The sequence below is a fragment of the Mus musculus genome, chromosome 10, assembly GCF_000001635.26.
Source record: "Mus musculus strain C57BL/6J chromosome 10, GRCm38.p6 C57BL/6J".
NCBI lineage: Eukaryota > Metazoa > Chordata > Mammalia > Rodentia > Muridae > Mus > Mus musculus.
In genome coordinates this window covers 12,466,279-12,493,856 of record NC_000076.6, presented here as the reverse complement: position 1 = coordinate 12,493,856, position 27,578 = coordinate 12,466,279, and the positions used below count along the sequence as shown (strand labels likewise).

Below are 27,578 nucleotides of genomic sequence, written 5' to 3'. Positions count from 1 at the left end.
GAGTGTGGTGTTTTTTCTGGTTGTTGTTTCTTGGTTGGGAGCTAGAAACTTCTGAGATGTCACCGTGGTTTTGAAGATGGAAGGCCATCAAAGGCATATATGTCCCTCTTCCGCTGAACTCATCGATTGTTTTCACAGAACATAAACATGAAACGTACTTCTTCAATAAGAATAGCTAAGCTCAGGTAGAAAGCTTCTGAAATTTCTGACTTAAAGATCACTAGCTTTTGTGTGTTGCGGGGAAACAGCCCAAGGTGTGGGGAGAAATGGATGCTAATGTGTCAAGAAAGAGCTTTTAAATCTATGGCTCCTGTCCTCTGATTCTTTGGTGTGTGTTGGGTTGGGTGGGTAGGGGGAGATGGTTGTGGGTCGGTGTCTTAGTCAGGGTTTCTATTCCTGCACAAAACATCATGACCACGAAGCAAGTTGGGAGGAAAGGGTTTATTCAGCTTAAACTTCCACATTGCTGTTCATCATCAAAGGAAGTCAGGACAGGAACTCAAACAGAGTAGGAACTTGGAGGCAGGAGCTGATGCAGAAGCCATGGAGGGATGCTGCTTACTGCCTTATTTCCCCTGGCTTGCTCAGCTTGCTTTCTTATAGAACCCATGGGGTATTAGAGGCCCTGGGAATACATGTGAGAGCATTGTGGATCCCTTGTCCTGCTGACATCGAATGTTCTCAGTATTTTTACCCCATTCAGTACTGTCTTCCTGTCCCCAGTGACCTGCTCATTGCTGTCCAGTGTGACACTGTTGTCAGCAGGAGGACATTCAGGGAGTCACTGCTGCAGAGAGTCAGTCCGGAGGGTCAGGAGTTGGCTCTCTGGGTGCCACGCAAGCTGCCCTGCTGCGTTCAGCTTCTTCCTGCCCCTCCTGCTCCTGCCCTGTGTATGGCTGTCATTAGGAGTTTCTCCCTTAGCTCAGCACACTGGCACTGCTTACATCTGAGAGCATGGTGGGAATCCTTGTCTGTTTTGTAGGCAGAATAAAATCTCAGTGACCACCAGTGATTTTCTTTCTTTCTTTCTTTTATTTAATTTAATTTTTTTTTACTTATTCACTTGACATCCTGTTCACTTCCCCCTCCTGGTTACTCCCTCTCCTACAGTGTTTCCCCTATCCCCCTTCCCCAACAAAACAGTGATTTTCTAATCAGAATTGCCCTCACTGAGACCCCTCAGCCCTCAGGGTGGTCCTCCTGCCTCTCTCCTCCTCCTTCCTCACCTCATGCTCTGCAGAAAGTTGCCTTTTGAGATTCTGGAAGATGTTTCCTACCTTTTTTTTCTTGAACTTTATATATATATATATATATATATATATATATATATATTTTCTCTCATTCCCCCCTCCCATGCGCGCGCTCTCTCTCTCTCTCTTTCTCTCTCTCTCTCTCTCTCTCTCTCTCTCTCTCTCTCTCTCTCTCTCTCTCTCTCTCTCTCATTCACCATACTACCTTTAGCCTATCCTCATTGAAAGCTGTAGTTTTCTCATCTGCTGGGCAATCAGCTGAGTAGCCCCTACTAACTTGTCAACCTTATAATTTGCTAGATGAGCATAATTAGAAGTCTTAACCAGCTGAGTGCACTTGATATTCTTGTGATCTTGTCCATAATGAACTGTTACCATCTGCCACCTCCCAGACTAGAAGTGGACAGGGTCCCCTTAGCCACTGACAGACCATTTTAAAGAGATTAATTTGATCTTAATTATTTAATCAGAATACTTGGGAGTGGAAATAAGATATTCCCCATTATTTTAATCAGAAATACCTTTTGATTATGAAGAGAGGGGAGGGGCTGTAAAGAGAGAGAAATAAAGATACTGGAAGTGTGAGCATCCATAGGGAGGCACAACCCATCACTTTTGCCAGAATCCCAAGGAATGTGACCTTTTGCTTACTCCACTCAGATAAAACAGAAGTATTTAGGGAGACATGAGTGTGCGCTGGAGTCATATTGAACTACCTTTAAAAGACACGCATGCATGCACATCTTTCAATGGATGTAATTTGTAACAAGATTTAAAACAAACTTAAAAGTGAAGTTTACAAGTAAAATAATAGTCAATTTACTTGTTTCTCTTACCTTACAGGATTTCCTTTGGTAAAGGAAATTGCAAAGTGGTTTTAGGATGCACACTGATAGGTTTGGGCATTAGATCGAACATTAGAAACATCCCAGGTTTCCCCTGCATAACCATTGTTCATTTATTGACTTATCCTTATTAAACATCCTCCTTGGAGAGGTCTCTTGTAGAGCCTACATTATCTCTGTAGTCAACTTTGGTTTTATCAGTTTTTAAATTCCTTGAGTCTCAACTATGCAAGCAGGAAAGGCCAATCAGATTCCAGAGTGAATCTTCTTTTATGTCCCATGTCCCCTTAATCTAACCCTGTCCCATGTGACTCAGAAACACCAAAAGAGAGTGAGTAAATTTTTCTTTTTTTTTTTCTGTTGAACTCCAGTGGTCTAATCAGCCAGGATTATGCGGACAATCACTGGAGGATTCCAGAGCTCCAGATTAGAACTAGACGCTTCACTGAGGACCGACTGTGTGATGTGTGTGTGTGTGTGTGTTTTGTAGTTATAAACTCAGCTTCTAACAAATAAGAGTGAGCAGCATCTAGGATAATATATCGTACTGCTAGAATTTCTAATCTTTTCTTACGGAGAGTTGTATAGCAGTGAAATCCTACTTACAATCTTTTTCTTTGTCATTGTTAACATTAACCTTTCATGTATTGATAAAGTATAAAAGACTGCAAATAAATGCAAAAAGGACCCCACATAGTACACGTCAAATATTTGGAATGACCATAGGTTAAATGACTTTTGAAGGTTTATAATTTGAATATGTAGCTTGACATGGGGTTGGCAAGGAGGGGAAAAATGAAGTGGGCATTTAAAAATGGAGTTTAGTATTGCTTTTAAAAAGTACAGCTAAAGTATTTACTGCAAGTCAGTGACAGACTGGGCCCCTGTCTGGGTTCTCAACCCACATGGAAAGGAAATAAATGTTCGTGACATAAACGTTTAGAATCAGTAGTAACGAGAAGTAGAAGCCGGGCCAGTACCAAAACTAAGAAAAAAATATGATAAGGTTAGGAAATCGTCCTTACCAACCTTAAGGTTAACGTTGACCTTAATCATCCTTAAGACCAGGATGACTCCAGTAAATGACAACATCACTATTTTATATAAGAATTATGTTTAAAATAAATATTTTCACAAGCACACACAGGGGAAATGTCTACCTCTCGTAAACACTGAAGAGTAGAGTGTTTTCCTAGAATGAGAGAAGAGGATTCCATGGAGTTTCCTCTTGGAAAGACAGGGGTGAAGTAAGTATTCATGCTGCGTGCCCGTGCTTGAGCAACCTGCATGCACATGAAGGAAGTGCTTCTGCTTCGGAAGTCTGGGCCTGGCTCCTAGCCTCCGTCTGCTTTCCTCCCTCTAGTCTTCGCTCCCACTGTACAGAAGAGCCTGTGACAGATGCAGGACAATCCACGAGCACACACGGAGAGATATAAAGACTGCTGAGTTTTCTCTCCTCTTCTCCGTGCAGCCCAGACTGGCCTCAAACTTAAAGGGCAGAGGTTACAGGCATGTGACACCAACTTTACCCCTCTCGGTCTTCTAAAAATCTGTCGCACATTATAGACTGTACTATTTAAAATAACAGAATAAAAATAGAAAACACACAAGATATCCATAAAGTATGGTAGGACGTAGAATATACTGTCAAATGAACCCAAGAATGTAAATATAATTCTTCCTTCAAATTCTGGGCAGTTGGATCCCCAGGCCTGAACAGGGGAGGGTGGAGAGTTTGGGATGAATATATCCATACAGGTGCACACAGACACTGGGTGGGAAGGCCAGTGACAAGGAAAGAGCTCTTCTGGCATCAGAAGTGCAGGCAAATGGGTTTGGCTTTGTCCTCCTATTTCCCCTCTCAGCTCCTGTTCCTGTTTTCAAATGCAAATTAGAGTGCTCTCTTATCACTGGGCTCCCAGGTCTCCTAGACTGAGTAGCTGTGTTGTACATGGGATTGATACATCAACGCAGTGGAAGGCAAATGTGTCTTTAGCTTCAAGACCAGCGCATCACTGTGTTCCATTAAGCTAGGCATGCTCTACTGACAGATGCTGGGACCACTGGGGCAGTGTGGGCATCTCTCCAGGAATCTCCAGCTTGATGGGCCAAGTCACTATGCTGGAGTGTGGGTCTCTGATAGCAGCTTCTAGAGAGTATCGGTTTGAATCAGCTCTCAGCAGGGTTTCTCAGACAATACCATGCTATAGAAAGACTGGCTAGGATGCGTCTCCACCCGGGGCTTCAGAATTTACCATAGAAGCTTTTCATACTTGAAAAAAACATTCATCCTTTGGTTTTCAAATGAGAAGGTTTTGTTTTTAAAGAATGCATCCTTTAAGAACTTTATTCTTTTCCCTGTAAATCTTTTCTGCCTCTTCGAGTTTACTTTCTTTCCTTTTTCTTCTTCTCTTTCTTCTTTGTCCCCTCAAATTGCCCTAACTTGAACTTTTATGTATTGCTTCATTTTATATGCCTCACAAACGTGGACAACTTTGGGTTTGTTTTGTTTGTTATCCTCTCGTTGGCTTTGAACAGCTTCTAAGGCTTGCTGCAGCGGGACACAGTGGTGTTCTGACTACAGAGTGCTTAGTGGGCACAGGTCCTCTGTGGTAAACAGATGGGGAGTTTAGTGTCGAGCTTTGCTCCTCTATTGGCGAGCTGCTTGAGAGGGGATTATATGATAAACCAACGAAAGGACTGTACAAAGAGAAGAACTTCCACTGGGCGAAAATGTGGCAGCCAATATGGGATGTTTCATCCCAGGATGAGAAAGCTCTGTGTGCCCCTCTGTGGACTGATATTTAGTGGTTGGTTTAGAAACAGTTTGTATTTCATCCAAGGGAAACCACTGTGAGTAAGCTGTCTTGCCTCGAACATGAACAGGCAGTCTGTCTGTCTGTCTGTCTGTCTGTCTGTCTGTCTCTCTGCCTCTGTCTCTCTGTCTGTCTCTCACTGTCTCTCTCTTCCTCCCTCCCTCCTCCCCTCCCTCCCACAGACATTGAAACACAAATGCTTAAAATACATTCTTCGCAAAGCCCAGTAACTTATTAACCAGCACAGGTGTAGCCCTCATAAAAGCTACTCCACTTCTCCTGAGGCTGCTAGGAATGAAATTTTCATCTCACACATAACATTTTACATTTGTGTAAAATATAAAATATAGGTGTTATATTTAGCATTTTACAGATGTCTCGAAGGCATAAGTATTTAGAGGAGCTTGCCTTTTAATGACACTGTTTCCCCCTCTCTGGAGTCTGGCTGCCTTATGTGTTGGTTAAACTTATTGGCCCTTCTCTCTAGACTTCCTGGCTTAGGATCCTAAATTGGCTTTCACTTATTATTAGTGTGTGTGTGTGTTAGTGTGTGTGTGCATGTGTGAGTACGTGTGCATGTGGTGTGGGTAGGTGTGTGCATGTATGGTTTTAGAGATGTGTGTGTGTGTGCACGCTCGTACTGGTGAGGCTCAGTCTGGTATAGTCAGAGTACCCACTATTTTGGTGCTTTCCCGTCTCACCCTGGACTCTCCTACCCAGTAGTCCCTTGAGACTGGGTTCTTCGTAGGCCATTTGGTCACAGTCTGAGTATCAGTGTTTAAAATTTTCTGGAAAATTAAACAAACATACAGTCTGTGTTCTTTAAATTGTCTTTTGAATCACACTTAGATGAGGACAGAGAGGCAGGCTTTTTATAAGGATGGATATTAAGGTTTAAGAACGCTGGCTTCCGTTCATTTTATGATGTCGTTTATACTTAAAGATGGGATATTATTCCAGATAAAGACTTAGGATGAGTCATCTTAAAACATTTGGGGGGCTCCAGCCATGGGAGACTACAGCCCTGTGGCCATTCCGTTTCAAGCATTTGGAGTAGTATTCTGCACATTATGAGACCTTTAGCATTTTATCATGAAGGAAGCTTTGTGTTCAGTGCGCTTGTCTAACTACAGGCTTATATCGGGACTCTATCCATATTCAGTATAGGCTGAGCTGTGGTGTTTGCTAGGTCAGATCTAATAAATGTGCTTTTGATTTCTGAGATTCCCCTCAGCTTAGGATGGGCGTATCCACAACACTACCTTAAGTCCCGAAACATCTGTATACGTGTCTGCCTTAGACAACCCTGCCTTTTGCCATATCTGTGTGGGTTTGGTCTGCCTCTCTGTTTCTGGGGACAGTCAAGAAGGTACACTTAAGCCAGCTAGAATAAAGAGGGGGTCCTCAAGTGTGGGGGTGAGAGTCCCAGACATTCCTATACTTGGGTTGTCCCGCTTTGGGAGTCACTCTCTGTGTCCAAATGTGTCCTTTTGTCTTTGCTTTGTTGGATTCAGTGTTTCTGTGCCTGAGCTTTGTTCCAACCTGACTTTGGTTTCTCTGTGCAACTTTTCTTCATTGCTGGGCTGTCGCTTTTCTTGCTAGCCTTACATTGTGTGTTTCCTTTCCATTGGAAAGGCTTAGTTTATTTCTTAAACTCAGACTCCTGGCTCTGTTACATGTCAAGGATGGTCCTTGTAATCTTGCAGACTTCCTGGTGAAGTGTGGATAAACATTCAGTTTCCATATGTCTAGTCTTCGGAAAATGTCCTTTGTTAAATATGAACAGGCAAGCAAATTTACAGATGATGAAGTCTCTAAGATGTCATATGCCTTGAATTTGTTCTTTAAAGAAACATGGTAAATTAATCTTTTTTTAAATAACTTACAGCTAATCTTTGCTAATTATGCTTCTAATTTCACTTGAGAACAATGAAATAAAAAACTGTCTTTGGATTTTCACAGAAGTAAATTTATGGTAAAGGAAAAATGTTTTCTTTCTTGAGTTATTTTGCTACATCTCAAGCCTTACACGTGTTAAAGTATTAAAATTCAGAAGTTTCCATGAACGTTAAACCACTTACTAATCTGCGCAACCATTTTCTTTTCCTTTTGAGTATCCATTTAGATGTAACTATGCCTTACTGGTAAACGCATATAGATACCATTGTAACTCAGCCTTTTTAATCTATACACTAGTAACCCTTTTAACAGTGAGATTCATACTTGGATTTGAAGAATACCTGTATAACTGAGTAGACACCCAGGTTAGACCTTCTCGTTTTTATCAACAGAGTTGACTCCTGAGGAGAGAGCCCAGAAGATCGCCAAAGCCATGCGCAAGCAGTCTTCTGAAGTCCGAGAGAAGTGGGAAAATCTAAATGCTGTCACTAGCAACTGGCAAAAGCAAGTAGGGAAGGCGTTAGAGAAACTCCGAGACCTGCAGGGAGCTATGGACGACCTGGACGCAGACATGAAGGAGGTGGAGGCTGTGCGGAATGGCTGGAAGCCCGTGGGAGACCTGCTTATAGACTCCCTGCAGGATCACATCGAGAAAACCCTGGTCAGCACCACTGCCTTTGACAAAGAATATTTAAGAAATGTATTCTTGTTGTTGCAGAGAACACATATAAGGAGACCCACATATAAGGGATTCTTATAAGCTGGTACCACTTCAGCTCCCCACCTAAATCAGGAATTATGGCAGATGTTTTCCATATATAACCCCCTCAAAAAAACAAGACCCCACCAAGATGGCTTTATGATAATTTAGTTTGTTTAAACATTTTAAAAATTCCATTCAAGTATCCCTAAATAGTGTAGATTAGGCTTAACCATTTAAAACAAGACAAAACCTCTCACAAACTTTTTAAGTTCAATTTGTTTCTAGATATGCCTTCCATTTCATTTACTTTTGTTTCCTATTCATTTGTTTTTTTTTTTATATTGTTTATTTTGTAATGATTCCTGCAGCCTAGATTTAATAGAATCGTGCCCATGTGGTACAGCCTACAGGTCTGTCTCCTAGAAACTGGTGGTTGGATTTACAGGTTTAATAAAAAAACAAACTGCCTTAGTGGGAATTCTCATCTATAATTTCTATCTTATTGTCTAAGTAAGTGAAAAATAAATTTGGTTATAAATTCCATTTGTAATCAGGAGTTGCCCGAGGTTAAGGATATTAGTTCTATGGTGTAAAGCAGCTTTGCTTACTCATTCTACATTTTCAGGATGTGTGTGTGTGTGTGTGTGTGTGTGTGTGTGTGTGTGTATGGGTGGGTGGGTGGGTGGGGGAGTAACAGAATTTAGGCAGCAGAAGACACAGAGAGAAACTTTAGAGAAAGCAATGTTTGTATAGACATGAATCACGCCAGAGGGTGAGCACTGAGACAATCAGAAGGGATGCATCCAACATTATCCATCATGCATGGAGTTTTCATTGCAAAAGGTACACACATCCTGTGTTCATAGACACCGGGTAACAGTCTTCCTTTATATGAGTGTGGCTGAGTGGAAAGGCAAGCTCTGGGAAATTAACTTAATGCTCAGGCCAGTTACAGGAGTGAGAGCATCTGTGTGTGTAGACAGGGGAGTAGTGACAGCCAGCATTTCTTAAAGCTGAATTGTTCTTAGTCATTTCACGTGGTTATCTCGTTTAATCCACACACTGTCAACACGGTAAGGATTATTTCCTGAAGGCAAAACTGCAGTTGTCCAAGCCCACACAGCTAGTTAGGTTTAGGGTCTCTGTGATACTTTTTTGGTTTTTTTGGTTTTTTTTAATTGTCCTTCTCTTTCACTGCAGAGATCTAATGTTAAACACAGCCTTGACCAACCCTTTGAATTTAAACCCTCTAAAATTCAAACACTTTTAAACTTAAAACTTTTAAATGTAAAACAAATGTTAACAAAGAATATAGTGTTCTCCATTTCTGATGATAGATATGCATCTGCCTACTCTATAAATTAAGCAGACCTCTTCAAGAACTTAGAGCATTCTGAAAAACATTTCTCTGGATACATGTGAATTTAACATAGTCTAAGAAAAAAATAATCATTCATTTATCAGTGCATCTTTATCAAATATTGGACACTGGATTTTTCCTACTTGTTTATCTTAGGTAGTGTGGGTTGTACTTGGGCCTTGTGTATTCGGGTTAATGCAGCGCCACTCAGCTGGGTGCAAAGCCTTCTTTTTACTTTTTATTTTGATACAAGATCCTGCTAGGGTGTGTGGGCTAGTCTTGAACTCACTCCATAGCCCCAATAGCCCTTAATCTTGCAGGCTTTCTGCCTCACCCTCCCATGTAGCTGTTATTACAGGCCTTTGACATCAAATCTGGCTTAACTAATTTTAAAGCCTAAAAAGTCTAAATACAATTAGTATCAAAAAAAAAAAAAAACCCAACAACCTTAATACCTCCGGATTTGAGTGGGAACTTACCTTTTTGAATTTGAAAGTATCACATGATAACTGGGGAAAATTAGTGTGGAAAAAAATAAAAATTTGTATCTGCAGAAAAGACCAAAGAGTTTGAGAATTGGCAGTCTTACTAAATTAAAGGACTGACTTGCCTCTCCAGCCAAATTCTTTTGTTCAAATCTACTTAAGTGGGAAGCTTAAAAAAAAAAAAGCAAAAACACAGAAGCAAATAGTCTAATGGGAAAGAATAAATTGGATTAAATTACTTTTATATCTTTAGAGGTAAAAATTAAAAATTCAAGTCTCACTGAATCAAATCAAGTAAACTCAATGTGTGTAATAGTTTACATTTTCCGTAAAGTATATCCCCTCTCTTACTGTAGGCATATAGAGAGGTAAAACCTAAATACTAGAAGTTGCAAAATATTAGTTAATATGTCAAAGCTGGAAATAAAATCCTCAGAAATAAGTAAATAATTTCAGTTGCTAAAGTTGTCTTTAATAATGCTGGTTTTTTGTTTTTTTTTTTTTTTTTGCATATATACCTTGTGGTACCAGACGGGTTTGAGACACACACCTGCCAACAGTCTAATGAGCACCTTTGATAGTAGCAGATGTTTCTGTTTTTATAGCAGTGAGGGCTACGTAGACTTGTATTCTCTTATAGGAAAATACAGTCAAAACATGATGAATTAGTTCTTTATACAAGAACACATGGCAGTTCTGAAAGCCATTTATAACTCCATTTATTTCAAGCCCCAATTTGGAAACTCTTAAAAGGCAAAAGATAAACTTCCTTGATAGAAAGTTTCCTCATTGCCATAAAAACACCTTGCCATAAAAGTGCAAACAGAGCCAGAAAGACTTTCCTGTTAAAGCTCTGTCAATGTTTCACCTATGACTTGTAATAGAAACAAAACAAAACAAAAATAGGATTTTTTTTTACACAGTAGAAATATAAGCTTCTTTATTGTTCCTTAAAATTAAAAAAAAATCCTGTCCTGAAATTATGCATGAAGTTATAATCAAGTTCTAAAACACCTTTCTAAATTTCTAAATCACCATCTGTTGATATAAAACTGGTTGTTATTTAAAATTAAAAACCTATCAAATAGCATGTTAACTTTAAAATTTTAATATCTAAAACTAAAAGGATATTGATTTTAAAATATGGATCCAGTTTTAAGGTCTTTGAATTTATCTGTGAAAGAGAATATTAATATACCAAGCTAAAAAATCCCAGTTAAAAACTCTAGAAACATTTGAGGTCTAGCATGTGTGTTCAGCTGTGTCTGGGAGAATCTGACTTGTTTCAGAGTCCACGCTGATAAACTCTGTGTCCTTCCCTCTGTCTCCCACACCTGTATTATTTGTTAATCCTTTGCACCTGTCATGCCTGTCACTATGTCACTGTATGCCCCATAACCAGATTTATACATTGTGCACATTGCCCAATTACATTACAATCTGCGTGTGCATTTTGGACCATCTTCAGATGTCTGGCATCGGCAGGGATAGACAAAACTGACTGCAAATCAAAATTCTTTCTCTTTCCATGTTGTAGCAGGACATGTGTCCTTTGGGGCTTCCTTTCTTCTGACTTCTTTTGATACAGTGGTATCTACTGAGGTTGGAAATAGATCTTATTAAACACCTGGTGACTCCCATGTCTACAAATTCAAACAGCATTCATACCCTGCTCTCTCTGATGCCTGTATTTTACATGTTGGCTTCTGGCTCTCAGTCTCTTCTCATGTGGTTTGTTCTTCAACTCTCCTTTGAACTTAACCGCATGCCTTTAGGCAGAGTCAAGAACTTGAAAACACTAAAGTATATTCCCTGTTTACCATTGGAAATATTTGATTCCTGAATATTGGGTTTTAGCAATAATTATAATTCAGGATAGGTTTTAGGAGAGGCAAAATTTTATCCCTGCCATCTTGGAAGGCTGTTTATCTGTCCTAAAATCTAACATAAGACCAAGGAACAAAGGAGGTACATTCCATTCCTTACTATAAAAAAGCATCAGAAAGACAGCAGATGAGTGCGTGCGTGCGTGTGTGTGTGTGTGTGTGTGTGTGTGTGTGTGCGCGCGCACGTGCGCGCAGGTTCTAAATGTAAGAAAGTGTCCCCTCCCAAGCAGCTTCTTCCATGGGGCAGGAGGAATGTGAATGCTAAGGGATAGGAACTGAAATCTGAGGTGTCCAGCAGTGGGGTTGGAATAGCTCTGAACTGTCAGAATAGCTATGTCATGACATGTGACACGTGTGTGGTTTGTACGTTTTGATATGTTGGCTGAAAGTCATAGCTGGGTTAGTGACACCGAACAGAAAATCCAGGAGTGCTGGGGAAAGGCCTCCAGGCAAGGCTGCCGAGGGCCATCTCCTCACGGAGGCATTTCAGCATCCAGTGGGATGTAGAGAAAGACTTGTCAGAGAAAGCGAACCAGTGCTTTAGAAGACAGGTGGAATTCAGCGGAGAACTGAGGCCATGACTATATCATTATGCTGTTTGCTCTCATTGGCTTTAAAGTCTAGCTTCCCTTTTCATATGCTTGCCCAGGACATATACTTTTTACCTGGGTCTATTCTTCACCCAGAGGCAGCAGTTCAATACTGAGACTCAGCTATAGATTTTCCATGATGCTCTGCTCTTCCTGCCCATCCCCTAAGCACAGACTGTGATCCTAGCGGGTTCAGGGAGATACAGAACTTTTCTCTCCTATCCAATAACTATAGCTTAGTAGTGAGGAAAGCTACTTTTACTCGACCCCTAATCTAAGCATGACTGAGATCAAGTCAACTTGTTGTGTCTGGTGAAATAAAGGAGTAAGGCAGCCATGCTTCAATAAAAACAGCAAATGGACCATGCAACAGTAATCCTGTGGTTTGCATATTATAGACTAGACAGAAATGTTTAGTGTCTTAAATGAGTTCACAACTTGAGTTTGTCTCATTGCCCACATACTTTAAGGCTCAGGGAGTCTCTGGCTGTATAGGTTATTACAGGTCTGATCCAGTCAGCTGCTGTTAAGTAGTGTCTCTACTTGACAGCATCACTATGGCCTTCCTATGGTCTTCACTAAGAAGATGGCAACTCTGGCTTTTGAGAAAGTCTCTTCTGGCGACATTCTAAAATAATCTGTTTTCTACCAGGCGTTTAGAGAAGAAATTGCACCAATCAACTTAAAAGTAAAAACAATGAATGACCTGTCCAGTCAGCTGTCTCCACTTGACTTGCATCCATCTCTAAAGATGTCTCGCCAGCTGGATGACCTTAATATGCGATGGAAACTTCTACAGGTATCGGCTTAGCCCCTTCAGAATGCTATCTAACACTGCATAAAGAATACAGAACAGGAATAGAAATGTCAGGCTATACAATTGTTGATTTGTATTTAGTTTCTTAGTGTAACAATTCTTTGTGGGGTTTTTTTTTTAAACCTGAAAAACACACATTAGGATGTACACAAACAGAAACACTCAGATGGTCTTTAAAACTCACCTCAGTTGTAAACTACATATTATCTCGTCTCTCTCTTTACTGAGGGTGTTTGATAATAAATTTAGTAGGCAGGTACTTGTCTTTCTATATCTTGAAACCAAGAGCATCATTTAGTTATGAGTATGGATTTCTTGGTTATAATTTATATTTACACTGTATATAATACTTGTAAAAAATACACAAAAGCCAGTAAGTTGCAGCAATGATAACCTGGAGTCAGCCACAGGATCCTTTGTCCTGTTGTAACCTGTAAAGAAATCATTGTCTTACTTTCATTATGTGTTCTTTCTCTTTTGAAAAAGTTACAAAGCTTTTCTTCGTTTTCTTTACATTGTTCACTGTGCAGGAGTTTTCTTTCTGTTTACAGAAAGCACACCTGCACTTAGTGTCTAGATCCGACCTTCCCAAGGCAATTGTTTCAGTGGCTCCTGACCCTACTTGTAGACTCCAGATTAGCTGAGCCAGGACTCATGAGTGTTCCAGGTCTAAGCATTGGCTGACTACTGTCCATGCCAGGCAGCAGTTCATGGTACAAAGGGTCTGGGACACATTTGCTCTCCACCTCCTATCAGTCAAAGCAGCTATGCCTTTTTGCTGAAAATCCGCAGGGGAGGCTGTAACTAGAAGAGTAATAGTAAATAATTCTGACTAATTTCTCTACAATATAACATGTAGTAATACAAATGTGCAGTTCCGTCATTTTATTTGAAAAGTACTGTACATTTTAGGTTATAATATATTCTTACATTATCCAACATCAAAATGCATAAGGAGGTGACTGAGATTGGACTTGGTATGTAAATGCATTTGTAAACACCAGAATCTGTCCCTAGCAACTCACTTGGTAGAGGAAAGGGCCACCTTCTAAAAGATGCTTTGTGACGCCTGTGTCCTGACCACCCGCACGCCTCTCCATGTAGAATACATGAACGTTAATTTTTTTTTTTAATTTAATGTTACATGTTTTCTTAATGAAGTTGAAAGTGTGAGATGTGAATATTCCATATGTGACGATCTTTCCTATCCTTGTGAAGGATGTCAATAATCCGGGATTAGTCAGGCTAAGCATATTAAATTTGTAAGTGCTCACAGAGATGTCTGAACCTAATTCTTTTTGCTTCTGTCCCATCTCTCTGCATCGTTATCATTCATTATACTCATTTGAAGATTGCTTTTCTGGTCTTTCTTGATTTCCTTTTGCTTTGCCTCTGTTATCCTCATCTCTACAGATGTCAGATGTATTGTTAGATTTGATGGGAACATTCTTCCACCTTTATCTTTGATGTTGGTAGCTACTAGGGTTCAAATATCAGTCCTGGATAAGCAAAGACAAATCCCTGTTAGCAGACAGTGCTGTTAAATTTCAGGACTAGCAGCTTACTTATAAAATATGACATTTGAGCATCTCTCATAATGAATAAAGTACACTCTGATGCAATTTATGTAGCTGACCAGGAGAAAGCTGAGATGCCCAGTGAGCTAGGCAGATGCAAGTTTTATTTACAGTGTGCTGAAAATGAAATTGTTCATTCAAATGGAACAGCTCACCACCACTGCACAGACAAATAACAGGGCCAGGGAAATGGAAATGTCAGAAGGCAGTATGCAATTGTTGTTCATTTGCATTTGGTTTCATAACTGGTTTTGTCCTGTGGCACGGTAACAATAGAATCCACACTAACAACCATAGAAGGGAGTCATGGCTGGGATGCACTGGTGACACATTGCAGCCTGGAGCAGGGATTCTCAGAGGCTCCTCTTTCCTTTGGTAAAGACCATCAGATGCAAACTTGTAGGGAAATCAGAAGATGTTTCACACCCAGCTTCCAGTTTTCTCTCTTCTGTCATCTCATATACTCATTTATCTATCTCCCATCTGTCTGCCTGCCTACCTTCCTACCTACTTATCAATATGCTTATCAACCTGTGTAACCATCTAGGATCATCTGCTTAACTGCCTGTCTACCCATCTATCCATCTGTTTATGTCTTTATCTTTAGAGTTCTCTAAGCTCCATTTCCTACACATTCTCTGTGGTACTTTTATCCTCTTTTTTTATAAAAGAGGCATGGATAAGGGCTCCTCCCATGGCCACATCTTAAGCTGTCTTAGAAGCATGCTTCCTGCCACCAAGTTGGGGAGAACAGTTTTCAGGCATAAAGATGGGCTCCGATGGCCAAGGCATGAATATTCACTTTGTTCTGACTAGTTGTGTCCTCTGGCCCTTCCTTGTGTCTTGCTTTCTTCATATCTAAAATGATAACCACAATTAATATTAAGCTAATGTGGTTATTGTATAGATTGAAAGTTCATATAGATAGTTTAGAATGATCTCTGACTTTCTTTACCATTATTTAATGTCAGAAGTTGATTTTCATGCTGCCGCATTAATAAGAAGAGAAGTTTTCTGCCCAAACAGTAATGAATTGATAGAGCAACAGCATTACTTGATAAAGTAATTACGTCAAGGATGTTATGAAAACCATTGTCTTGAAGTCAGTCGTTTCATCTGGCGTGTGCTTGTGTGCAGGTTTCCGTGGACGATCGCCTTAAGCAGCTCCAGGAAGCCCACAGAGATTTTGGGCCATCTTCTCAACACTTTCTGTCCAGTAAGTATCAATAAATTTGAGTGTTCTTGCTTAACTTGAATGAATTTGCAAATTCGTTCAGTTCTGCCCAAGAAGCTCTATCTTTGCTCTAACTATACTTTAAATTAAGAGAACATGTTCATGAAATATTACTTATTGCTTATGTAATAAATGCAGTATGTAAATTGGTAAATATTCAAAGGAAAACAAAAGTAAATTTGTATCTAGATATGTTTTCTCATTTAAACATTGGTTATGATAACATATATGGTATTTGTCATGCAAAGCTTATGAATGTCTCATACCAAAAATTTATGCTGTAAGGTTTTTTAACCAGTTTATTTCAATTCTCTCTCTATATATGTATACTTAGTTTTTTTTTTAAAGCTTCACATGAATTTTAATTCACTATATAAATACTTAAATGAGAAAATGTTGGTTTACTAAGCTCAAGGTAGTCATCTCATGGACAAATGTTATACATTAAGTGTTGCACCAAGGTAGGTTTAATGGAACATCCTCCAACTGGAACTTGTAATTTTATGTGCACTTCATGAAGTCTTAGGGAAATAATTTTGAGCCCTGTTTTATTTATCATCCACTTCTGATGATACTTAAGAATGCTGAATTTTGAAACTCCCAAACTGATTTTAAATGTTAACATTGTCTTTTACTAGACCTGAGAATTTTTGAAAATTAATTTCTTGATCTCTGCATACCTATTTCCTCAGATTGCCTCAAGAATGAAATTCAGTAGTCTATCCTGTTAGACCAAGCACGCAAGCCACACCTTGGCAAAGATGCTTTCAGCACATATTAATGCCTTTTCTTTAATTTCCTATGGGAAGTATATGGAAAAAAAACAAGTTGTGTAATTTAATTAAATTTAAGTAAATTTTAAGCTCAAGGCCAAGAATACTTCTCAATTATGGAAACTTATTTTCTCTGAAACCACAGAGAAAGGGTCAGGGTTTATTTACTTTTGTATTCTTGTGAAGTCACATTTGTCATTTTCTGTCCCCTACCTCTAAGACTTACCCATCTTCAGTTCCTAAGCTGAGCCTGTGGGTGTTTGTCTCTGAGTGAGGTATAGCCCTTTGTGGTGGGTAAGGGCGGACCTTTTTTTTTAATGCTTAACATATGGATAGCACTATTGTTGAAATAAATAGCCTCTTATTATACTCATTAGATATTAAGTATTATAGATTTCTAAACCCTATAGAATAACTAAGACCAAATTGAAGAAGCATTTGTAAATAATGGAGACTCTGTAGTTCAAATGATCAGTTTATCTGCTAATATTGATGGAGCCCTACCTTTCCACCTGGCAACCTCTCCCATGGAAATCTAGTTCATGTTTCTTCAGTCATAAAGCACTGCAGAATTGCAATACACTACATGGTGTTCAAGCACGTGGTCTTCAACCGACAGTCCAAGAAGCTTGGTTATTCGAATCAAAATAATTACTGAATAAATGAAGAAGTGTGAGAAAACTTGCAATTAGTACATTTAATAATTCTTATTCCTTGCTGCTTACGGTCTTTGGCTTGATTGTGTTCTTTGGACTTTACCCATGCTTGTTAAAAAGCAAGTTCCATGAGGCACACAATAAAACCTGACCTATCAGCCTGGTGCCACCATGAAGTGAGGCTAGCTCTTATGAGAAGTTTAGCATACCTGAGTCTTCATTTCTGTGTCTGTTTGTGAATATCTGTGGACACAGTTGTAAAGATGAGTGCTTGCCTTTGATCAAGACCAGAACAATTGTTAAGGAGGAAGTTTGCTGAGCTAGTTTTTGGAAAGGTGTTGTAGTATCTGAACTACACCATTTTGAAAAGGACTTTGGGCAGCTTCTTCTTTTTTAGGGGAGGGGGGCTCATATCACAGGACTCTCTCTCTCTCTCTCTCTCTCTCTCTCTCTCTCATTATTTATTTATTTTATGTATATGAGTACACTGTTACTCTCTTCAGACGCACCAGTTGAGGGCATTGATTCCCATTACAGATGGTTGTGAGCCATCATCTGGTTGCTGAGACTAGAGCTCAGGACGTCTGGAAGAGCGGGCAGTGCTCTTAGACAGTGAGCCATCTCTCCAGCCCTTGGGCAGCTATTTTTAACTCTGCGTATTTAGCTTCTTCTCCATTATACTGGACATTGGTGTGTGGATCTTGCTGCATTTTCAAAATAAAGTTTGGATTTGGGATGCTTGGCAAAGTTTAGAATGTTGCATATTTGCAAGATATCAATGTGCCAAGAAATTATGAAAAAATAGTGACGTGTCTATATGAAGGTCTAGAGATAGTTGTAAACTTTCATTTTAATTTACCTGGTACCTTGCTTAGCAAAATTCTTCTGGTTCTAAATTCATGTGGCTACTCTACTTAAATAAACATTTAACTAATTGATTTACTAAAGCACTAATGTAATGTATCTTTACAAGTAATCAGTAAACAGAATTTCAAAAAGGAAAGAACTTCCATTAAAAGGCATCATATCTCAATCGTGGCAAACATCTCAAACATACTACAAACATGGAAAACTGTTTTTTAAATACTGCGGATCAAAATAAATATCTGATATTTTTCTTAGATGATCTGCTTGCTTCTTAAAAAACCCCTTGCCTATTTTTATGTTGAATTTTCTTTCTAAAACCTTCTTATAATTAAATTTGCTTGAGTGCCATCTGTTCATAATAGCTGAGCCTATGAATATGGTGCAAAGTGAAGAATACTATTAGTGATCTAGAAATTCCATCTTGGGAACTGTCATTTTAAATCTGAATGTACAGCATATAGGGAGCATGCTTTGCAGATGGCACTGTGTTCTGTGTTGCAATGTTTATGAACAATAACCTGATTTTGTGAAAGTGTTTTCATTGTTAGGGTCTGACAGAATCGGCTCTGGACGTTGAGTCTTGGTTCTTTTCCTCACTTCACATGAAGCTTTAAAGCTGTGCTGCTTGGCCTCGTGCTTTTCTTAATTGCAGGAATCCAGCTCAGAGCCAGAACGGGTCCCTCAAGAGTTGCTCCGAAATGTGTTCATTTGTTTTACATTAAGGTGTAAGGCTTGCTGCTTCCAATAACTTCCTTTTGTTTCCTCAGCTTCAGTCCAGCTGCCGTGGCAGAGATCCATTTCACATAATAAAGTGCCCTATTACATCAAGTAAGTCCACTTCAGTTCTCTTTTATGTACCAAGAAAATAAAGTTTTACCGAATAATTGAAGAGCGCTCCTGCTCCCCTATGTAACTTGTTTTGTTGTTGGTCATTTTTGTTTGTTTGTTTGTTCTGAGACAGGGTCTCCCTATGTAGTCCTGGCTGGCCTGGAACTTATTATGAAGCTAGGTTGGCCTTGAACGCAGGGAGATCCCCACCCCCACCCCCACCCCCAGCCTTTGCCTTCCAAGTGCTGGGAATAAAGCTGTGTACCGGACCCAGAGGGTCTGCGGCACAAACCCAGCTCCCTGGACGTTTTAATCCAGAATTCAATCCGCTTACCAAGAGGAAGATGTGCATGATAATAATGGGAAGAAATTAATTTTAAGATCAGCGAGTTGTCCTTCCTTAGGTCTTTCTGGCCTTGGGGACAGGTCACTGAGTTGCTATTTTATCATCATCTTCATCTTCCTCTTTCTCCTCATCATAAGGTTTTTTCAGCCTAGTTTCTCTCTCCTGTTACTTCTTATGTGACATATTCTGACCCTTATCTAGTTTGCACACCATCTCAGGATGCTGGTCCTTTACTTACTGTATACTTTGTCCCAGAAAAGAATGATGAAGCACTCCTCTGTTATCTCTGGAAGGGGAGGTTAGTGAAGCAGTTGCTTTACAACGCAATCCAGCACTAAGCATTGTCATCGACCCTATTATGTATTAGGAGAACTAGATTGTAATTCTGAGAGTGCACACTGAGTATCAAAAGACAGCTGTGGCTCACATTAGCTGTGTGGCCTTGGGTGAGTTGAATAAAAAAAAGTCTCTGTGCCAAGATCTCTTTGTATGGTGTCTGAAACTAACTGTGGTCTCTTGAAAATCAAAGTGTGTTCTCTTAAAAATCCTATTTCAATATTAATTGACTTTCGGATCTTTGTTTGGAAAAAGCTTGTGAAACCAATATTTGTTGAATAGGACATTTTAATATGCCCTTCCTTCTATCCTGAAATCCATTCTTATTTTTAAAACAAACTGGTCATCATCTATAAAAATATAAGCAGTATGTGTTACATTGTCTTGTGAGAATTGAACTCTTTTGTTCATAGACAGCATTTGGTATATTGAGTTGTGATGGATTCTAGAATGAGGCATCAAGGCAATTGATGAGTGTGTCATTTCTACAGACAGGAATGGAAAGGACTCCAAGACTGGGTGAGATGATTTGTCTTGGTTGAAAGCAGTTGTGGCCATCTAATTAAAATTTTAAAATTTCTTAGCTGTTTTACATTTTAATTTCAATTAATAATAACTTTAGCAATGGTATTGAAGAGCTTTAGTCTGCTTGGGTAAATATTTACCTGAATCAAATAATAAGGCTTTAGTTATAAATCTGAGACAGAATAAGCCCTCCCCTTAAAGAAGTCCAATCCTAACCCCTGGGACTTTGACTCAGTTCTCTTTATACATAACAGTGTTGACAACAACATTTAGCAACAGTCTCCAGGTTGTAGGCTACCATAGGCAGATTATCCTGATGTCAGTGAAATCATGTGAGCCTTTTAAAAGGAAGAAAGCAGCTGAGGAGAAGCCAGACTGGAAGAGGGAAATACAGATGCAACTTTGAAAATGGAGGAAGTGGAATGTCCTTCTGGGAATAGAGACAATTGGAAGAAGCTGGGAAAGAAGGGGTGTGGTCCTTATAGACCTCCCAGAAGCATCCATGCCGTGCTCAATGCTAGCCTTTGGAAGCTTTTTGTGTGGTAGCATTAAAAAATGAGTATACATACAGTCCCAAGTTTAGAAATCCATAAAGATTGATTAAAATGAATTCATGGATAGTTTGACCTAGACTCCTCTATAATCAGATATTTTAAAATGTAAACGCGATCTAGTAAAACAGAATTTGTTTTCACTAGATAGAGAAAATTGGAAATGGCTTACTCTTTTCCTTTGTTTTGTTTTTGTGGGGGTCGGGAAGACATCTACAGTTCATTTCACACACACACACACACACACACACACACACACACACACACACACACACTTCCATTAGCTGAAGAATTTCCATTTGTATACATCAGTAATAGATGACGAAGAATTAAGCAGTTGGACCTTGTCTAACCCCTGGAGTTTATGTTGCGGCACAGTGGAAGAGTGTTCTTGCTCAGTCAGTCAATTCTCATGGAGAGAAAACACGTGGGAGCAAAGTTGGCCTATCCGACATCTTATTGCTTGCTCATAACCAACACTGGAAAAATAATATATAAAACAGCACTGGCAATTCTTTAATTCTTTAATGTTTAAAGGTTAAGCTTCCTATAATGTTTTCTATATCTTAGTAAATATCAGATTTTCTTTTCTCTTTTTAGTAATTATTACTTGGCAGTTTCATACATACATTCTGGTAACTGCTCATCTCCTCACTCTCTCCTGTCCTTTTCCCACCTCCATTAATCCCCCCTCCTACCAAGAGCTCCTCTTCTTGCTTTCTTGTCTTTTGCTTTGTTTTGTTTGTACTTTGTGCCTCAGATCCTCCATGGCTACCCACCTGGAAATGGGTCATTTTCTTAAATACATACAGATTTAGCGTTAAATGTCTTTTATGGTATTCACAATTTAGAGCAAAGTCTCCGGGTTCTATAAAATTCACTAATCTGGCAGTTTTTCATTGTTTACTCTGTTATGCAACTTTCCAGTTTATTTCCCCATAGAAAAAGGAACATTAAACTTGGGAGGTAGAGTTTAGAGTGCCAGTTTTCACTTAGAATTGTTACGAAAACAAGAGTCAATCCTTGGGTAAATTCATAAGCAAGTAAATGATGAATGAAAGAACTTTTAATGTGTATTTCCTCTTGCATGTCTGTACATATAAGTAGAAAAAAATGTTTAAAACCTACTTAGCATTATTGTCACGCTATTAGAATTTCCTGGGGCAAAGTGAGTGAATTAATTTAGCTGTCAGAAAATAGTATTCAAGTAGAAATTTTAAGCTTGCATTTTCGTACATGTAATGCTGGAGTGCAGCAAGAGACTTAAGGAGAGGTGAAACTTATTTTGGGGTTATATCTTAATTGTATAGGTGAATTAAAAATATAGGATACAGATCGAGATGGCCCTTCATTAGCGTTTTGAAGTTCATGGTAGTGAGAGGCATGTCTTTGAAGAGCATCAGGATGTAGATGTGAACTGTGAGAACATGTCTATCTGGCATGACTCTGTTACTGCCTGTGATAGTTGGGTGCCTGGTGCACTAACAAATGCCAGAGAGGAATAAATAAGGTCATAAAGAAAAACAGGTTTAATCAAAATGCTGAGTTGTGGAGCCTGGTCCTAATGGCTACATCTACAAACACTCCCTCACCTAAGACTCAGGGAATATTGCAGAAGAGGTGGTGGAAAGATTGTAAGAGCCAGAGGGGATCAGGGAGTTTACTCTGAGACTGTGTTTCCTAGTAACATTGGAAGCTACACCCATAAAGTCTCACTGACCTATCTGCCCAAACAGGAGCGCAAGGATGACATCAGTGGATGCCAGCCTGACTGGAGGAAAATCCACAGGTCCTCAACACTGGACAAAAAACTATAGGCGACTGAAGACGGCTGGGAGTAGGCGAGGTGGCCTTCCCCAGTGAAGAGAATACCAATTGGTTGCCTAGGGCCTTACAAACATACATACAAACAAACATTTAGCAGCTTATACTTTGGAGTGTGTGTGTGTGTGTGTGTGTGTGTGTGTGTGTGGTATAGAGCATACAATAACAAATAGTGAGGATGGCAGTGTTGTTTTTCCCTAACCAAGGGTAGGGAAGCTGGGCTATTATAGGAAACCCTAATACCCAGCCAGACAACAAAGGGGAAGCTCGTGAAGGTGTTTCTCTACCAGCAACAGCTTAAGTGATAAGGACAACTTATTTTTAAGGATTCTTGAAAGTTCAAACTAGAACCAATTGAATCTATAGCAATGGTTTAATGCCCAGTACAAGAAAAATATGTTACCCTCTACATCTCTCCCTACAACACATTTCCTCCTTTTCCCTTGTCCAAAGGACAGATTATATCTCTGAGCTCCTGATTTGTAAGTAGAGGCCCACAGGACACACTGAGTCCCTTTAAAGGGGAAGGCTGTGTATGTGTATGTGTGTGTTTTGTTTTGTTTGTTTGTTTTGCGTCCCAGGGACAAGGCAAAAGGAGATGGCTTCCAGCAGTGTTGATGGGTGGTCCCCGTTCCCTTATTTGAGGATGAGAGGGAGGTGGAGATATTAGGTGGCAGTTGGGGGTGCCTTATTAGTTCTGGTGCCCCTGTATCTATTGAGGTAGTGCACATGTTTATTCTTCTAATCAATCTTTAGTGCCCTGTAGCAAAGTGTCGCCTGCCCCTCCCCTTACCCCAGGTTCATTCCACCCTGAAAATTAATTCTGCTGGTCCTTTAAAGCCAAGAACCAACACAGCTTCTCGCACAGTTCTATACCAACTATTCTGTCATCCCTGCCCACAGTATTGACTTTCTGAATTTAGGGATGTAGTGAACCTACTTATAGCTTTGCCTTTGGACTTGCTCCTGAATCTCAAATTATCTTAAATAAACTGTACAGTCAAATCCAGTTCTTTGCTGTTTGTAGTTTGTATTTTCTTCCTCATGTCCTCATTACCATGAGGAGCCAGGACATTTTTAGGGTTGACTCTGGCCCTTTACAATCTGTCTCACTTGCATGAGGAGTAACACTCTCTGTTATGGAATGTTGACTGTCAAGCCCTCTCCTTAACTCTGTGAGTTTCTAATTCCATTCCCTCCCAAAAAATATAATCTTAAATTTCCTGCCTTTAAAAGTCCAAAAGACAAAATGCTGTGACGAGGTTCGAGAAGTTTTCTATTGCCTGAGGATCATGGGGTTACTGTTAGGCTTGCTGGACAGTGCCTTGCTGCCCCAGCAGACCCTCAGCCTATGCAATCCTGTTCACAGTGAGGACTCAAGTTATGTTGGTGAGCGCTGGGGTACTGGAGTTTCTTCTTATGGGGCACACTCGGCGAAACCAAAAATTGAGATGATGACGGTGGCAAATACCATCTTTTAGGGCTTTGAGACTGTATCACTTGGATGACTGGCATCACTTGGGACTAACAGCGTTTGTTTCACTATATAGTTTAGGGGCCTCTAAAAAATTGATTGGTTATTGGATTACTAATCCAACTTTTATAAACCATATTTAAACAATTGTTACAATAATCTCAAGGCTTATGTTTTATCTTAATCAGGTTTATTATCTGTGTTTTTTTCTTATCATTTCTTATCTTCTGTCCTATTACATAACATCCTTAGGAAATGTCTTATCCCTTAAGTTAGGGCTTTTCCACTGGGAACGTTGTGGCGTGTTGACAGTTTTGATAAGACCAGTTTAGATGGAGGAGAAATTTAGGAGCCAAAGGCAAATTGATTGAGTAGATAATGTGACAGCAGGAAGTTTAACTATTGCATAATAGATGGTAATGGTAAGTTTTGTTTGTGGAGAAGCGGGAAAAGGGTATGTTTAAGGTTATGGTGTGTGTGTGTGTGTGTGTGTGTGTGTGTGTGTGTGTGTGTGTGTGTGTGTGTTTGGCAGGAGAATTGAGCAGATCAGTTTTATTGTGAGATGAGCTGATAATATAGCACATTTTTTTCCCTTTGAATCATTGGTGGGGAATTGGCCACTGCTGGTATCAGTGACTTTCAATTGAGGGTGGCAAGGAAGGCGGGTAGAAGAGAGAACGTTGTGGATTTGGAAGTAGGGAGATGGAATCTATCAGTTTATAGTTTTTCAATGAAGTGTGAGACAAAGGCAAGATAGTATCAGGGAAGGGAACTTCCTTTTGGGTAAGCAAGGAGAAGGAGGAAGGAAGGGGTGTGTGATCTTGGACTTTAGGGACACTAGTTCACTTGTTTGTAGGCAGGCATTTGAAGCTTGGAATCAAATGTTTAAAGTAGAAACAGTCTGTATGTAGACTGTTTTTTTGGGTTTTTTTGTTTTTTCTTCTCCATATTCAGGCGCAGCTGCTTTGATTCAGAAACGGCAAAGTAATTGAGTAGATCCAGGCCCGAGATTTGCCAGGGGTAAGGGGGAAGGCAGAGTGATAAAAGTTGTTTGTAGTGATTATAATGATGGACTGTGGGCTCAAATCTGGATGGATTCATCAAGAAATATTTAAAAACGTTAATTCTGCAAATCCACTTCCATATCAAGAGCTCAGGCTTAAATCAGACCATCTGTGTTCAGATCTCCATACTGCTCCTGGCCCGAGGCCTTCAGTGAGTTATCTAAGTGCCTTCTCTCCACTGTGCCCTCCCACATCTGAAAACAGCCATCAGAGTCCCCTAAGTCACGGGCAGCATCATAACGTGGACTGAGCTTTTCACATACAGAAAAGTCCAAGCTGCTCACTGGAATATTAGGCTAATACCTAATATTACTTAGTAAAACTTGATTTTCAAAATGTATAGAATATGTAAGCCATGCCTTAATGTAATATTATCCTATTACTTAATATCCCTCAGCAGAAGTTTGCTCAGAAATCCATATATTTCCTATTTGCCTATCAAAAAGGACACCAAAGCTGAACTGTGCAGTTGGTTGCTTCATGGCCTCTCTGCAGTGCTAATTTCGTTCGTTTGAATGCTTTCCTGTATGATCTGCATTTTGCTTTCTATGGCATATCAAAATAAATGTAAGTCCCAGGGTACCCTGTAGACTTTTCCTCATCAAAGGCTTCAACAGTTTTGCTATTGTTTCCCCTATGAAGGCAAACCCTTGGATGGAAGGCCGTCCTGGTGAGAGGTCACTTCTCACACTATCCTTTGCTTCAAGAGATTTTTTGAACCTAAATATTCATTTGGATATTTAAATTTTAATTTTATTCCGGGACACCTTCCTGGATCAGGTACAATTTTTTGAAGTAAGATTTTGGTAGCAGCACTCCAGTGTGGCAGAATAGTTTCTCCGGGGTGCTGTGGTTAACTTCTCCCCCTACCGGGCCTTGGGATTGCTTGGAAGATAAGAAGATTGCCTCTGTTGTTTTGAGGGAAGACATTCCTTTGCTTCTGTCTTGGTTGCCTGCTCTAGGCAAGCTGGAAGTTTTATGGCAAGGGTTCCCTGCTCTAGGGATCCTGCAGCTGCTCATATACTTAGCTTTTACATCTCATATGGATTGTGTTCTGATCCTCTTTCTCCACTTAAAAAGGAGAGAAAGAAAGAGAGAGAGAGAGGGAGGGAGGAAGGAAAGAAGGAAGGAAGGAAGGAAGGAAGGAAGGAAGGAAGGAAGGAAGGAAGGAAGAAAGAAAGAAAGAAAGAAAGAAAGAAAGAAAGAAAGAAAGAAAGAAAGAAAGAAAGAGAGAGGAAGAAAGAAAGGGAGAAAGAAAGACATCCCCCCCCCCAAATTGTTGTTGTGTAACCCACAGCTTTACTTTGTAACCAGAGGCTGTGTTTACTTTGAGCCTTTGCAGTTCTGCCTAATGAATCAACTAGTATTGAATTCACAAAGGAGCCTCCCTGCTCCTCCCTCCATCTGCTTGCCAAATGTGTGTGTTCCTTAGGCTCCCAGGATGCCGAGCCATCAGCGCAGAACCATTAGCAGCCTGCTTTGGAATCCTCAATTGTTTGCCTAACTTGCCAGTGGTATTTTGCCCTTGTGGCAATGTAGGATTGTCCAAGGGGAAGGTCCACATTTGTAGTTCTAGAGAAGGCATACATAATATTTAAGCCTGAAGTCTGATTCTGCATTGCTGAGAGCTCTAGTTTGGCCCGTGAGCTTTGGTTTGTCCTGGTATCTTTGGATGAGATGGGTATCTTTGGACAATAGTGCTGTGACCAGGACTGAAATTGCTTGGAGGGGAAAAAAGAGAGAGAGAGAGAGAGAGAGAGAGAGAGAGAGAGAAAACTATCAACTGAGTCTTAGTTGTTTGAGATTAGGAACCCATGATAGCAGCATGGGACTGTACTACATTTTCACTAAACTGTTCTTTAAATCTTACTGGTGGCTGATAGATGTGTTTCTGCCAAGCTCATGGCTATACTGTGAACAGCCATTCTTTTAGGCCAGACATCTTCTACATGCCCATGATCTTTAAGGCAGTATGGGTAGTTAGAGGATAGAGTGGTTTTGTTGATGTTCAGGTCAAGTGGAAATACTTGTCCCTTTGTACTGGAGCTAAGCATGAGAGGATGGGAGGCAAACAGCTTTCCAGTGGGTTCTAAAACCTATTCCCTCCATAGAACTATTCGATTTGAGATTCTTAGGACGTCTTACTGACTCAGTTCAAGGGCATAGGACGTCTTACTGACTCAGTTCAAAAGTAAGCTTTATTTATTTATTTATTTATTTATTTATTTATTTATTTATTGAAACCCACTTTGAATTACCAGGGCATTCTATTACCCAAGTATACAAAATAATGATTCTGTTCCTTGCCCAGCAATGCAAGCGACTTTTCTGGTGCATCATGTAAGTTATAAAAGCAGTGATTTCTCTTAAATTTATTTTTATGAATATTCTAATATCATCTCTCATGGTCTGTGCTATTTCACATAGCTTGCTAAACAGTTTCTTAAGAATTAAGGGTCATCTGAGAAGTCTTTTGAGAACCATTAGCTGTTATTGCTTTGTTATGGCCTAGATAATGGACTGCAAACTATTTTTAAATATAAGGCTACTAAATCATCAAAGTTAACTCATATTAACTCATTATTAATATTATCACATTGATTCATATTCCCCCCACACATGCTTACACTCACACACATATGTTTGCATGCTAACAGTCACACACACATACAAACATGCCCATGCACACATATATGCACACACCTAATTTGTGACCCACTGTAATTTGTTTTACAATCTATTCTTTTAAGATTTCCAAGTAACATATATGAATTATAGCAATAAAATAAAGGTGTGTTTTTCAAATAAAGAATAGGGATCATACGTAAAATTATCCACCTCCAAAAATAATAGTACTCGTTATTGAGTAAAA

At 39.7% G+C, this 27,578-nt stretch overlaps 1 protein-coding gene across 17 annotated transcripts in view; it reads left to right on the top strand.

The window, feature by feature from the left end:
• Utrn (utrophin) overlaps positions 1–27,578 on the top strand; it is a 487,702-nt gene that overhangs the window by 376,032 nt on the left and 84,092 nt on the right. For all 17 annotated transcript variants that reach the window (XM_006512710.4, XM_011243167.3, XM_030245066.1 and 14 more), the window contains 4 exons: positions 7,203–7,471; positions 12,487–12,633; positions 15,366–15,444; positions 18,526–18,586. In XM_006512710.4, coding sequence (XP_006512773.1) covers positions 7,203–7,471; positions 12,487–12,633; positions 15,366–15,444; positions 18,526–18,586 — 556 coding nt within the window. The remainder of the gene's footprint in view (positions 1–7,202; positions 7,472–12,486; positions 12,634–15,365; positions 15,445–18,525; positions 18,587–27,578) is intronic.